The 14,907-nt window shown below is 41.2% G+C and overlaps 2 protein-coding genes across 3 annotated transcripts in view; both read left to right on the top strand.

The window, feature by feature from the left end:
- Positions 1-3,940, top strand: part of LOC126404489 (protein mono-ADP-ribosyltransferase PARP14-like) — a 12,462-nt gene extending 8,522 nt beyond the window's left edge. Inside the window, exons 6-7 of the mRNA XM_050067736.1 lie at positions 1,579-1,648; positions 1,809-3,940. Of these exons, the coding sequence (XP_049923693.1) occupies positions 1,579-1,648; positions 1,809-2,893 (1,155 nt within the window). The 3' untranslated portion in view covers positions 2,894-3,940. The remainder of the gene's footprint in view (positions 1-1,578; positions 1,649-1,808) is intronic.
- Positions 1-14,384, top strand: part of LOC126404502 (E3 ubiquitin-protein ligase TRIM47-like) — a 45,183-nt gene extending 30,799 nt beyond the window's left edge. Inside the window, exons 1-7 of one of the 2 annotated variants that reach the window (XM_050067770.1) lie at positions 6,535-6,905; positions 8,545-8,919; positions 9,089-9,184; positions 9,725-9,958; positions 11,779-11,935; positions 12,014-12,073; positions 12,156-14,384. In XM_050067770.1, the coding sequence (XP_049923727.1) occupies positions 6,654-6,905; positions 8,545-8,919; positions 9,089-9,184; positions 9,725-9,958; positions 11,779-11,935; positions 12,014-12,073; positions 12,156-12,685 (1,704 nt within the window). In that variant the 5' untranslated portion in view covers positions 6,535-6,653 and the 3' untranslated portion in view covers positions 12,686-14,384. Of the gene's footprint in view, positions 1-6,534; positions 6,906-8,544; positions 8,920-9,088; positions 9,185-9,724; positions 9,959-11,778; positions 11,936-12,013; positions 12,074-12,155 lie in introns of those variants that run through there. The other variant, XM_050067769.1, reaches the window with a different exon arrangement.
- Positions 14,385-14,907: the final 523 nt, after the last annotated feature.

Here is a 14,907-nt window from a genome sequence, read left to right as displayed (position 1 = left end):
GATGTCCAAAGAAGTGATTGATGTGCATAAATTCATTAACTTAAGACAGTCCTGAGTAACAAACTAATATCCAGCAGGATTTAGACTGTGACAGACGGTAAATCTCCGCTAATTAATGCGCTTCAATACAAGCTTTGACACGGACTGAATGAATGAGGAAATGAAACAGCGTGTAAGAGGGAGGAGACAGAGAAAAACCTAACCTGCTCACAGACTCAGTTGCCATGGTGATTGACTCAGAGTTTGATTTACCTCTCTTTCTGGAACTGAAACCCCAGAGTTTCCCTCATTTCAGGGTTAACATACTTAGAGTTTTCACTAAACCCGCTTTCTGGAATAGGCTACCCCTCTGGCTCTGCTCAGTTTTCCAAACAAAGCAGTCTCTTGCCGCTCTGGCGTTATCTCGTGCTGCATTCAGTGCAGTCGGACATTGGAGATTCGCGCTTGTAAAAAGGCAAATTGGCCATAAATTTTCTTTGAATTTAATTGCTGCCAACTGGGGTGGCAGCAGGGGTGGCATGGCTTTCTTTTAGGGCGGCAGTTGCCACCCTATGCCAGCCCGGTAGATCCGCCCATGGGCGCCTCACAGCAAGAGGGTCCCTCGTTTGAACCCAGGGTTGGGGACTCGGATCACATGGTGGGGAAGCTCTTCTGTGCAGAGTTTGCATGTTCTTCGTGTGTCAGCGTGGGTTTACTCCAGGTTCCTCCCACAGTCCAAACAAAAGCAGGTTAGAGGTTCAAATAACTAATCTTACTCTTAAAAACAAGAACAAGTTGCCTCCCTAAATGCAGCACAAAGCGTTACAGATCGCACTTTGTCCCATCTGCTATCGCTTATCTTAACCAGCAGTGACTATTAATGTCCATGATTTACCCCTGACAGTGTGTGATACTGGATACTGTGTGTTCTGTTTTGTAAAGTCTTCTTGTACTCATGACTGCTGTCTGTATCTCAAATTGCCCCTCTGCGACATTTAAGTTTACCACAACTCACCTCACCATACCATACCATACCTGAACTGACCTGAGCTGACCTCACCTCACCATACTATACCATACCATACCATACCATACCATACCTGACAGGGCCTCACCTCACCTCACCTCACCTCACCTCACCTCACCTCACCTCACCATACCATACCTAAACTGACCTGACCTTACCTTATCTCACCTCACCTCACCTCACCTCACCATACCATACCTAAACTGTCCTGACCTTACCTTATCTCACCTCACCTCACCATACCATACCATACCATACCATACAAGACCTGACCCAACCTTACCTTACCTTACCTTACCTTACCTCACCTCACCTCACCTCACCTCACCTCACCTCACCATACCATACCATACCATACCATACCATACAAGACCTGACCTGACCTTTATACCTTGGGTGATGCTATTGTGTGCAATTAATTTTGTGTCAACAATACTTTTATGAAAGCCACATCTATTTTTACAAAATGATTACGTGTAAGTGTTCAGCAATAAACATCAGCTAACATTTTTCCTGTATCATGAGTATGTACTGAAATTGGCATAAATCCATGTACTTTGTTGTCTCTGCAGGTCTTCAGGTCTGTCCAGGAAGGTTTACAACTCAAAGGATTCACAAAAGATGTTCACCAACCAGACAAAGGTGGGTATAGATACTATACGACAGCGAAGAATTGTAATTCGGCCCTGAATTACTGTTACTGTTGATTAAAAAAAAGCACAAGAAAGCTACTCCTGAAAGCTACAGAACCTTAACCAGCAACATACTGTATATACCTAACAGAGACATTATTTTCTTTTAGTGTCAACTACAAAGAGGATCATCCTGCTGGGGAAAACTGGATCTGGGAAAAGCAACCTAGCTAACACCATATGTGGAGAGAAATTGTTCACCACAAACCATACCCCCAACTCTGGAACGCAAAAATGTCAAGCAGAAACCAAATCCGTCAACGGAAGAAGCATCACAGTGATCGACACTCCTGGTTTCTTTGATGCAGTCCGGTCTGAGGAGGAGCTGAAGCCTGAGATAGTGAGGTGCATCACAGAGTGTGCTCCTGGGCCTCATGCTTTTCTCATTGTGCTTAAAGTGGAGAAATTCACAGAGCACGAGCAGGCTGTAATCACTAAAATATGCCAGTATTTCTCTGAAGATGCTTTAAAATACGCTGTGATTGTCTTCACTCATGGTGACCAGCTTCCTAAAGGAACGAAGATTGAGGAGTTTGTCAGTCAGAATGAGAATCTGAGTGATCTGGTGAAGAAGTGCGGCGGCCGGTGCCACGTCACAGACAACAAATACTGGAAGAACAAACTGCAGAACAACTACAGGAGCAACCAGATCCAGGTGGAGGAGCTGCTCAACACAATAGACAAGATGGTGATGGAAAACAATGGAGGCTACTACACCAATAAGATGTTTCAAGAAGTGGAGAAAGAAATACAGATTGAGGAAGAGCACATAAAAAAGTCATCAGAAAACATGCCACCGGAGGAGATCAGAAAAAAAGCTCAAACTATAGTGTATAATAAAGTTTTGATCAAAGTGGCAGGTACTGCAACAGGAGCATTGTTAGGAGCGTTTTTTGGCATAGCAGCGATGGTTGGATTAGTTATCACAGTTTTGAATAACTGCGCATTAATGAAACTTGTGAAGCAAGTTCCAGCATTAGGAGGGGCTGCAGCAGTAGGGGGAGGAACAACAGGACTGGCAGTTGCTGGAGGGGTGCTGGGTGTGGCTACCACAGGCATGGCTTTAACAGGAGGAGTAATAGGTGGTAATATTGGACTTGAGGCAGCTGAGAGAGCAAAAACTCCATGGGAGGCAGTAGAGCTGGCAGCTAATGATGTCAAAAACAAAGTAGAAGCTACTTTCAAGCTCAAATAAGAAGCAGTGTGTAGAATTTAGTGTAAGTTTTTGGCCGGGAGCCAAATCCACAGCCTGTCACGAAGGGTTGGCTTATTATAGTGCCTTACTTGAAAATGCTAATGGCACTGCCTGGAGGGGGTGTTAATTTTGTCCATTTTGGGCTGCTGTAGAAACATGGCAGTCTCCATGGATGAGGACCCGCTCCTTATGTAGATATAAACAGCTCATTCTTAGGTAACAGAAACACATCTCTTTTATTTCTTTTTTTTTTTTTTTTTTTTGGTTGCATTTTTGAGGATTATTTAACATATGTAGAGACCGAAAAAGATATGGTTAAAGGGAAAAAAGACAAAACATAAATACATACATAAAACATAAACAGAAAAGTTAGCAATATCAGGAAATAAACGACAATGATATAATGATAATAAATTAAGAAATTTAAAAAAGAAAAAAAATCAAATTACTTATTAGCTGCTAAATGCTCCACTATGTTCACCAGCAGGAAGCTAGAAGCTAAGTTAATAAGAGTGTGCGAACCATAAAACCCAAACAAGCTTAAAGGCTCCATAGAGCTGAGGGGAACTGCAGGGTTGGGAGATAACTCTTTGTAGGTTTGACACTTTAGGTGACGACTTTCACGTCATGAGAAGTCACTTGATCCATTGCACAAACTCAATAGTGCAGCTTTAACTAAAGGGGAGAATGTTTGGAGCTGAGAACCAATTAAATTGAGACAAGCAGTGACTCTGAAAGGTGTGGCAGGAAATGTTCATGTTCATAAATGTTGTCATTTATAGATGATATAAAAATCATTATAATATGTATATATATGTATATTGTAATGTCTAAAATAAATGAAAATGATAAGGATTAAAGCATCTGACAATGTTAAATTATCTAACCGTGGTGGTTTGATTGTGGGCTTTCCAGAACTTTAAGGTGATGGATGATTTCCTTTTTACCCCCTGACCTGTTTCTGTATATTATACCATTATTTTATGCCATTATTTGTTTGTTATAATTCTGTTGACAACAATAAAAGCACTTATTGTTTACACATTTTCTTCATGTGTGTATTTTGTTTTATTTCCAGGCTGTATGTCTGATTAGTTTACCCTACACCTGCAAGCTGTGATCAGTAGGGGGCTCCCTAAAGCAAGACAAATGCTTTGTTTAATCAGGTGCCACTGAAACATGTTCTGTTACATACTGTAAAGACAAGGCACATCAAGTGCATCAGCAATGTTGGCATTAATGAAACCTCATATTGTGATTATCATACAGTGGATGCAGTAACAGGAGATATTGTAATGTAAAACCTTTTCTTCTTCCACAAGGAGTTCAGAGGTCACATCAGGCAGTGCTAATAGGAAGGGTTTCTCTGTTAAAGCTGCATCTGGTTTGTTAGGTAATTGGTGACACAGGATATTCAGATGTGCAGTGGTGAAATGTAATTAAGTATATTTACCCAAGTACTGTAATTAATTGATAATTTGAGGTACTTGATTATTTTCTTTTCATGCCCCTTTTGACTTTTACTCACACATTGTACTTTTTACTACACTACATTTATCTTTTACAAATTAAGACTTTTTGCCAAAAAACATAAGAAGGATTTATAAAATCTGATTTTTTCTTGTGATAAATTAGTCTACCCAACAGTACATAAACATACAGCTGAAAAAAATGAGTCAATTAATTAATTAGTTGATTAACAGAAAATTAATTGGCAACTATTTTGATAAATATTTAAGTCATTTTTATTGATTTTTGAATAATTTTTTAATAAATTAATAATATATATTTTTTTGTAATTCTCTTTTAATTGGTTTACAAAAACAATATAAACACATGTAAACTAAATCCACAACCAGCTGAACATAAAGACCTTGACCAAAACAAAACAAAAAGTATAAATTCATATCAAAAGTTTTATGAGTATTAACATGAACAAAAATCATACTATAAAGAGAACAAATAACAAATAAATACATTGTGCTAACAAGGATGTTGAATTAAGACATACACATAGAGACAGTGGAGGGCTACTGATCACTTATTCAGACACAATCAGGTCTAACGTTTGAGACATACACTAACCATTTTGTCCAGTTCTCAATAATAATTTTATTTAAGCAAAGAATCTGAATACTTTCTCTGTCACTGCAGATGTGTATATATACCATACCTGAATTACACAGTTATTTAATTCAGCTGTCCCCAGCTTCTTTTTCACAGTTATACATACTTTTCCTCTTACCTGTGATGCAAGATTTAGTGATGGCCAAATGAAGCCTCATGAACCACTTTCTTTATTTTCTGACCCCACCAGATGACGCTCTTGGTTTAAAGATAAAGGCTGAAGGACTTGCAATGAAGCGTGCCATCTAGTGGCTTCAGAAAATAACGACAGTGGTTCATGAGGCTTCATTTGGCCATCACTAGTCGCAAGGTATGACAAACAACACCAAACGTCTGCGATACTCGACAATGTTAACATGACATGAAATTCTAATGTTGTCAGACATGTAAAATATTGTCAACAAATTTTAATTTCAACCAAACTGACGTAAGAGTCCCATGTCTTTTTGACGTCCAGTGCTAGCTGGGCTGGCTTGAAGCACGATAAGGTAAGGCTTGTTCTTAGCTGAGTCGTTTTCCGCTAAACCTTGTGGCCCCTACTGGCTGGTTAAGAAAACTGAGGAGTCAGCAATCAGTGACGTGTGATGAACTCAATAAAACAAATCAAATTTTCCAACCACTGTGAATCACTGCAACCACAAGAGATCCTTAAACATACATTCATAAATGTGCACACAAAATATCAGACTGATAGGTCCAGCAGAGATAATAAATCTGCATTTATTGGAATCAAAAACAATACAGTGGAAATGTTAAAACCAGTATGACACTGAAATATAAATCAAAACTGCATCCTCCCCTAGTCTGTATCACAGACTGGCTGTTAAAAATTTGTAGTCCAAAGCCTAATCCAAGATAACCCTGACGACATCACTGTGACATCATCAGGGTTCTTTCTCAGACTTTGAAAGAGGACATTATACAGTGGTTTACACAGGCTGATTAGTGCCAAGCAGGACTGCTGAGAGGTCGTTTACATGTACACGGTGATTTTGATAAACGGAGACATCTTCCTTCGTTTGTGCCCTTCGTTTACACGCAAACGGAGATTTCTCCTCTGATAACGAGTCTTTCTAAAAATTCCGGCCAGAGTGGAGATTTTGGAAAACTCCGGTTAGGCGTTTGCATGTAAACTGAGATAAACGGAGATAAACGGAGTTATAGGCAGCCCACGTCACAGTATGCGCCGTAATTTGCGCCTGTGTCAAAAGTGCGACCTATGTTGCTATGGTGACAATGGATACATGGAAGGCTTGAGCTTCTTGTTACACTGCCACCTACAGGTTTGGCATGCTCTGTTGTGTATATATACACGGGTAAGTGTCAACGAAGATCTTTCTGAAAACGGAGACGGTGAAATGTCCGTTTATGAAAATAGCCGGCAACGGCTAAACGGCCTCTGAAACTCATCTTGGTGTGAAAATTGGTGTCTGCCCCTTTAACATGGTTTCTCTGAGCACACAGCAGGTGATGTCAATTACAGCTGGTGGACATTGAACCTTGAACCTCTCACTGCTGTTAGCCTCACTGCCTCTGGTAGAAGCAGGGAGCCAGCTCCTTCTTTTCCAACTATTCCAGATGAAATGAAACTGAGCAACGTTCCTGTGTTTTTATAAAAGTGGCTGCCAGTAAAATGGCTGGCAAGCAACAACATCAGCAAGAGGAGCAACGTGGTGTTGAGCTCGACCAGGATCAGTTCTGCTGTTCTGTATGTCTGGACCTGCCAAAAGAACCAGTCACCGTTCCCTGTGGACACAGTTACTGCAGACGGTGTATTGAGGGCTGTTGGGACCAGGAAGAGGAGAGGGGACAGTACAGCTGCCCTCAGTGCAGGGAGACCTTCAGTCCAAGGCCTGTTCTGAGGAGGAACAACATGCTGGCTGAGGTGAGGGGTGAATTATACCTGCTCTTACCTGTACTTAGTACAGTATAGTATATCAGCTGCATTGTAAATTGTTTTCTACTTTTTCCTTCAGACATATACATATTTAAACCCCTGCAATTGTCCCTTCTTCCTGTTTTCATGTTGCCCCCAACAGTATGTCTCCTCACACCGAATCCTAATGCATATTTCTTGTCTCAAATTTAAAACTGAAATTAAAAAAATGACAAATTTTAATCAGGTAAAATGTTAATTTTTGGTGTAAATCGAGGAATCATTTTTAAAACATTGCAAATAGGGCATTATTGGACATTTTCACTTCTGTTTTTTCCCCATTGTTAGGGACCAAGCTGTGAGGCAACAAGGAAACAGGAGTTGTTGACATAATTTGGGGTTTTATTTACCCTAAAAAAAAATGCATGAAGCTGACTCCCTTCCATCAATCAATCAGCTGCTCCATCGGTTGACTGGGCTGCTTGAGATCAGCTGATGTAGCTGGGATGTGAGCTCAGCTTGACATCGTGTCCTGAAATAACGCTATGTTCAATCATGTAAATCTGTGTTTCAGTGTGTCAGCAGAATGGGTGATGTATGCAATGGGTTGTAAGGTGCAGAACTCCAACTAGAAACCAGGCCGAAGCCAACTAAACAAGAGTGCAGTGCCGGATGAAGGGAGAGAGCAAAGTGGTTGAATTGCCAGGCTTGAATAAGCTGCCCCTGGGAGACTGGCCAAGTGCTCCCAATTGCACTTACTTAGCTCCGCCAGGGCCTGCAAGACACAGCAGTGTACATTATCTGTAAAACGGAAGTTAGTTCTAAATATACATAACGCAATTGACACACCGTCAATGAACGTCCAAAACTGATGCTGGATTGGTACAGTGTGTCAAAGTTTGACATGTGGAGCCAAGACCAAATGTCAGTGTTTGATTAGTTGGGATTGAGAATGCGTTGGTAGTACAGTCATGACGTACCGTCATTGCATAGGCCACTGCCAGTGATGGCCAAATGAGGCCTCATGAACCACTGTCTTTATTTTCTGAAGCCACCAGTTGGCGCTGTCTGTTCAACAAAGGTTTGAAAGCACACTTCATTGCAAGTCTTCAAGCCTTTATCTTTGAAAAAGAGTGCCATCTGGTGGGTCAGAAAATGAAGAAAGTGGTTCATAAAGCTTCATCTGGCCATCACTAGCCACTGCAGGCTCTCTTTGTTATCTGTAAATAGCTTTTAACATGCTCATGCTATGTATGCACACAGGGCTGTTACCAGAACTCCTTCAAGAGCACATCGTTGCAAGACTAGTTATTCTAAACTCTCTTATTATACATCTATTGTTTTCCTTCATTTGAGGTTTGCCTGGCACTTGTTTAATTTTATCATTGTGCCCTCATCTGCAGTGGCACCTGACTGGAAAATTAACAGCATCTACTGCTTATCTTGATGAACCAACTCCCAGTATTCCCATAACAGTAGGGGGATAGAAAAGCACATAAAATTTTATTTTCTTTTGCCAATTTTCTGACTTTGGTTCAATTTTGCACCAAATTTGGCTGGAAACCCAACTATAGTGTTATTTAATTCAAATATCAATTGTTATCTTTGTTATTAGCAACTGCTGTCACTACTTTCCTATCATCCCTAGGTGGTGGAGAAGCTGAAGAAGTCAAGCACCCAGGCTTCTCCCCCTGCTGCTGCAGCCTGTGCCGGACCAGCAGACATTGTCATCTGTGATTTCTGCTGTGAGACCAGCCAAAACAAAGCCACGATGTTTTGCCTGACGTGCTTGGCATCTTACTGTCCAGTTCACCTCGAGCCTCACCACAGTGTTCCTGTGTTGAAGAAGCACCAGCTGGTGTCAGCTACAATCCCACTGCAGGAAAAGATGTGTACAAAGCACAACAAGTTGATGGAGGTCTACTGTCGCACAGACAAGCAGCTTGTTTGCACTCTGTGCGTTATAGATGAGCATAAAGGCCACACAATAATTTCTGTGTCAGTACAGAAGGCTGAGACAGAGGTAGACTGAAGTCTCACTTCATTCACTTATCTGTCCACATTGTTCCCTTTCAAAGTCCAGCACTCCCAAATGACATGTAGCCATAAAACATTAATGGTTACACTCCTCTTTTGAGCTCGTCCTAACACGTCAAATTGAAACATTCATTTTAATGCTTTCCTCCTTCCAGAAACGATTGGCTTTGAGTCAAAATAAAGTCCAGGAGAGAATCAGGCAGAGGGAGGAGGAGCTGAAGGAGCTGAGCCAAGCTGAGGAGAATGTCAAGGTGTGAAATGAGTCGTGATAATCACTAGATCTTGACTGATTGTGAATTGTCACTGAGGATAATCTGAACGGGATGCTTTTTAAAAATCATACCTACATTCAGTGTCACAAGCCAATAAACAGGCATAACAATGTCAGGTTTGTATATTTGTTTTTTAGCTGCAGCTTGTAAGCTTCCTAGCAACGTAGTGATGGCCAAATGAGGCTTCATGAACCACTGTCTTTATTTTCTGAAGACACCTGACGGCGCTGTCTGTTCAACAAAGGCTTGAAAGCACACTTCATTGCAAGTCCTTCAGCCTTTATGTATAAACCAAGAGCGCCATGTGGTGGGGTCAGAAAATAAAGAAAGTGGTTCATGAGGCTTCATTTGGCCATCACTACTAGCAAGTATGTTGGACATATGCCCTATTTTAAAACACTGATAAATTGCCAAGGGGAAGTAATTTCTATCTCAGCCTTCAAGGGGTCAAAGGTCAGGACCAGCTTGTCATAGGTTCATAGGTAAAAAACTTGAAATTAACCTGATGTGTGCTTACAGAGTTGTGCCCAGACTGCATTGCAGGATTGTGACAAGATCTTCGCCGAGCTGATCTCCTCCATGCAGAGAAGATGTAGAGAGGTGAAGAAGCTGATCGGAGACCAAGAGAAAACTGCTGCGGCTCAGGCTGAGAAGCAGCAGCTGCAGCTGGAGGAGGAGATCAGCAAGCTGAGGAGGAGAGACGCCGAGCTGGAACAGCTGTCACACGCTGACGATCTCATCCATATGATTCAGGTATCAGACTCTTTGTCGTGTTATCTTTGACTTTTTGGAATCAGTGTTTTGTAGATGAGCATCTCTGAGCAAGGAAGGGTCAGAAACTTTAACCTCAGTGAGGAGGTGTGGTTGACCCTTTTGCTAGGTATGATGCATTTTTTTTAATATGTGATTGTTTGTCCTTTTGTGGGCCTGCAAGGTGTTGACACTCAGTGGAAATGAAATGAACTGGATCACAATATGAGACTGAAAGTGTTGTCATTGTTTGTGTGATCGCTCTGCTGATGGAAGGTTGAGAAAGCCTCAGGTCATCACTCCTGCACTGTTGCATTTTAACAGTAATCCAAATACCTTAATGCTGTGACGATGTTTGTTTCTGGCATTATTGCATTGAGTGGGAAATGTGTGTGTATCCTTCCTGAGATTGACCACAAACATTATCTGTGCATGATGTGATCTGTAGCATTTCATTAACTAACTGTCATACAGCATTTGGAGAATACTTCCTGTTTGTGTTTACACCATTTTCTCCTCTGCTGAAGAAACTCTTTAGCCTCGTAAAAGTCTTCCTCCCTTCTCCTACTAGAATTTAATCTGAGAAGCTCGTAAGAGCTAAGAAGCTTTGAGAATGACTTACCATGACCTAGTCTCAACTTTAAAGGGAAATTCTTGAGCCCAGTTCAGACCAAAGATTCGCGACGAGACAAAACCTTTTTAGAACGTTGCAGAGAAAAGTTGCAGTAGTGTGAGCTGGCCATGTGAGCTTGACTCAACTTGGCTGGCTAATTCGCCAATTCGCTGGTTTTAGAACGTAAAGCACATCACCAGTATCTCACTATCACTATCCTCATTCAAATCTTAAGAAGTTACAAATTATATTCAACTGCAAAATAAACCTGAAAAGCTGGAAATCAGAACAGGAGTATGGAGAGTTGTTACATAGAGGTGATATACCATCTCATCTAGTTGCATTGGTGTTAAGCGGCAGGTTTTTAGAACATCGCAGAATGGCACACTGCGAGTAGTCGCCTGTTTCAACTCTGCTCGTCTTTAGTCTAATCTAATCTAATCTTTAGTCTGAACTGGGCTTTAGGAAACATCATAATTCTAGGAATTTTCTCAGAATTTTGTCACTAGGAATGACTCTTTGTGCTAAACAGCTTTGTGAATACCGACCTAGGTCTTTAACTGAAGCCTAAAAGACAAAGTTGGCCAAGTTGAGACGACTGAAAACAGCCTCATCTCCTGGCCAAAGGAAGCATTGCATCAGATGTAGTAAACTTGTAAGAGCTCACAGTTAGATTTTCAAGTAAAGCAGAAGGGTGAATAAGACAAAGATGGAATACAAACAGGACAATTCATTTTAAAAGACCTTTATTTTTATCAACAGGAGACAATGTGGAACTACAATAAAGTTCTTTTAGTACAACAGTTGATTGGTGACAGCTGAAACTAGTCTACAAAACAAACTTGAGCTCCTGGCAACCCGGGAATAAGTTAAGTTTTTACCCTACGTTCTAAGTTAATTTTGAAAAGAGATTGTGTGCATTTAACGGGTTGAAACTGAACATTTACTGTGAAAGTGGAAGTTTGAAAAGACAAAGTGCTGAGCGTAAATTGAAGTGCTGTCCCTACGTGTCCAAAACTGATACTGGAGGGTACCTAGAGCGTTGTTGTTTGACATGTAGGGCTACTGAACAAGCGTCGGTATTTGACAAGTTATCATTAATTACCCCTAATGAAGTGCAAGATGCGGGCTTTTCTGACTCTAACTCGATTTGCCAATATTTCCTAATATATTGTTTTGCTGTCTTCGCCTCTGTCTTGTTTCTCCACAGACTCTCCCGTCTCTCTCCACTTCCTGTGACTCTCCAGACTTTTCGCCAGGTGCTGGTCCTGTGCGCTCCTTCAGAGATGTGACTGACTGCGTGTCTGAGCTGAGAGATAAATTAGAGAGAGTCATAAAGGACACATGGCCCAGGATCTCTGCCACAGGTAAGTAATGTGAATTCTGACTCTATACAATGGCTGTATTCATGTCCGGCTGTGTTTAAAAATGTTTCTTTCTTGCAGTCTCTTACATTGACTTCTCCCTGCCGCCAGTACCAAAAACCAGGGATGGGTTTTTAGACTGTAAGAATTTCAATTAAGCTCCTTCATTTTAATGAAATAGTCATTACCATTTCGCAGTGTCAACACTTTGTTTTCCTGACAGATTGCTGTCCCCTCACACTGGATGGGAACTCAAACTACCCGTATCTCCACCTGATAGAAGACAACCGCAGGGTGAGGCCTTCACCCACCACGTATTCTGCTCACCCAGACAGGTTCACTAAGTTTCCACAGGTGCTGTGCAGAGAGGGTTTGACAGAGCGAAGTTACTGGGAGGTGGAGTGGCATGCTCGCACTCTGTCTGCAGCAGTGGCATACAACAACATCCACCGCACATCAGACGAGTCACGTTTTGGGAACGATGACAAGTCCTGGTGTTTGGAGTGCACAGAAAATGGTTACTTGTTCCGTCACAATAACGTAGTAACGAGGGTGTCAGGCCCTCGCTCCGAAAGGATTGGAGTGTATCTGGACTATAAATCAGGCACTCTGTGCTTTTATCATGTCTCCTACCCGATGATCCTGCTCCACAAAGTCCAGGACACATTCACCAAGCCTCTGTATCCTGGGCTTGGCCTGGAATATGAATGGTATGATATTGGAGTGTTTGCACAGTTGGCCAAGTTATGGTAGCAAAAATGTGTATAACAGCAATTTCAAGGTTTTGGTTTTTGTGTGCGTGTGCTGCAACAACAATGTCATTGGGAAAAGTTGTTTTTGACAGTACGAAAAACAAAAAACAGTAAAGATTACTGCATCAATTTGCAGTCCAGTCAGTAGAAGAAAATGTTGGCAGTGTTTGATTCTGTAAACCGGATACTGTATGTGATATTTGTATGTTTCATACGATATCATATAAACATTTCTGAAATGCAGTTGTTTGACTTAGTTTCAGCAGACCACTGACTGAGACCAGCCGTCTTTTTCATTGACTCATTGTAACATTTCCAGCGGTGTTTGTGGCGACAGCAGCGGGGCACTCTTAAGGCGGGATTTTAGACCTTTGCATCAAATCAATATCGTACCTATGGCGTAGGCTCTACATAAACACATACCCTACCCCTACGACGTCACCTGATTTGCACCTCCCTAGAAATTTAACCACATGGTGGGGTGACGCAGACCTTCAGTTTATTTTTGTAAGCTGAAACCATTTCCCTCTGTAGAAATGAAGCCTTTATTTACTTTCATTTCACAGATAAGGCAACACCAAATTGTAAAGACAATAAAGCCTCCACAAAAAAGGCATGTTAAGTCCTATGTGTGATTTATCCTGGCTTCATATGAGTAGAGGAAAACCCTGCCAACTGCTAGGCTAATTTACACATTGTAAAATGCCATTGGCTTGTGCTAATAACGTTAGCATGTTGTATTTGTAGGGAAAATGTGTCCAGCAAAAGTACCTGCAGAGCAACACAGACACACCACTGCGCAAGTATAAATGCTCACAATGGCGTAGACTCTGCATAGAGCCAACACATAACAATAAATCCACCTAGCGTGATGTCAGCACATTTCCAGCGTCGGTTATAGTGACAATACTGGGTGTTTTAAGCCAAACATAACCTTCCTCTGGGTGCCTCTGCATGCTCACTGGGTACGGTGTGTACCATCAAGGCTGAGTCCTTACCGCAGTGGCCAGGGTTTTAGTCCGGTTCAGGCCCTTTGCTTTAGGTCAAAGCAAAAAAAAAAAAAAAAAAAAGCCACAAAATATGATCTTTTCCTAACCAAAGCGTGATCATAATATAAATTGAAACATAACATATCCTTGGCTGCAGAATACAATGCCAACATTCATCCTGGCGATTGGGTTGCCATGTACCACATAGCTCCAGAGGAGAAACATGGCAAATGCTCTGCACACACACCTCTGTTACACTGTGTTGTATCCCTTCCAGGGCTTTGTAGGTATCACCTTGTTTTGGCAGACCAGATGTTATCAAGGAGGGAAAGTAACAGAGCGTAAAACCTGCAATGAACCCTGCCTTACCCCGGCTGCAATAAAGCCACACTATTCTATGTGTTTCTTTTATTGAGACGAGGCGGTTGAGCAGGACATAGTCTACAGTAAAGACTTATTAAGAGAGGTTTTCATCCAGGAAGAAGCAGCAACTTGCAAGTTGTTGCAAGTGCTGACTTTCTACAGAGGTTTGGAATATGTTGAAATTACCTGGAAATAAGTCAAACCCACAGAAGCACGAATGCTCAGATATTTGCAGTGTAATACAATTCTGTTACCTGCTGACCTGGGGTGGCACCATGATTACACTGTAAAATGTCTTGATAATTGTAAAATGTAGTATCTTTATGGATTATGCTTTAAAAAAGTACAATAAATTGTTTACATGGAAGGTGTTATCTGGTTTGTTTTTTATAGCAGTGTGGGGTTTAGAAGTCTTCCCCATATCTGCATGGGTTTTCTGCTTCCCTCCCACAGTTCAAACACATGAAGGTGTGAACGTGAGTCTAAACATTTGTCTCCTTATACATTATGTGTTAGCCGTGTAATACACCAGCAACTTACCCAGTATAGACGGCTGGATTTTTATGCACTGCTGCTGAAACGTTAAACATTAAAATAGGAAAACAAACACTACTTAAGTAAAAACAATAATCTAAAATTTGATATGCATCTGTTAGGGAAAAAAAAGTTTCACCACAGCTTGTAAAAATAGCTTTAGATTTGTGTGTTAATGTTAAAATGTTTAAGGTTTAATTCACCCAAATCATAAGAACTATTGAACTATAGCCATGAAGATACACTTCATTGCTGTGGCTTCTTTCCATTGATTTATTTCCTCTCCCTTTCCCTTTGAGCCAAGGTAAGACTGACAAGTCCCAAGTCTAGTCTTAAT

Source organism: Epinephelus moara, chromosome 17, assembly GCF_006386435.1.
Source record: "Epinephelus moara isolate mb chromosome 17, YSFRI_EMoa_1.0, whole genome shotgun sequence".
NCBI lineage: Eukaryota > Metazoa > Chordata > Actinopteri > Perciformes > Serranidae > Epinephelus > Epinephelus moara.
Note: the sequence above shows the minus strand (reverse complement) of the source record. Positions and strands in the feature narration are given on the sequence as shown.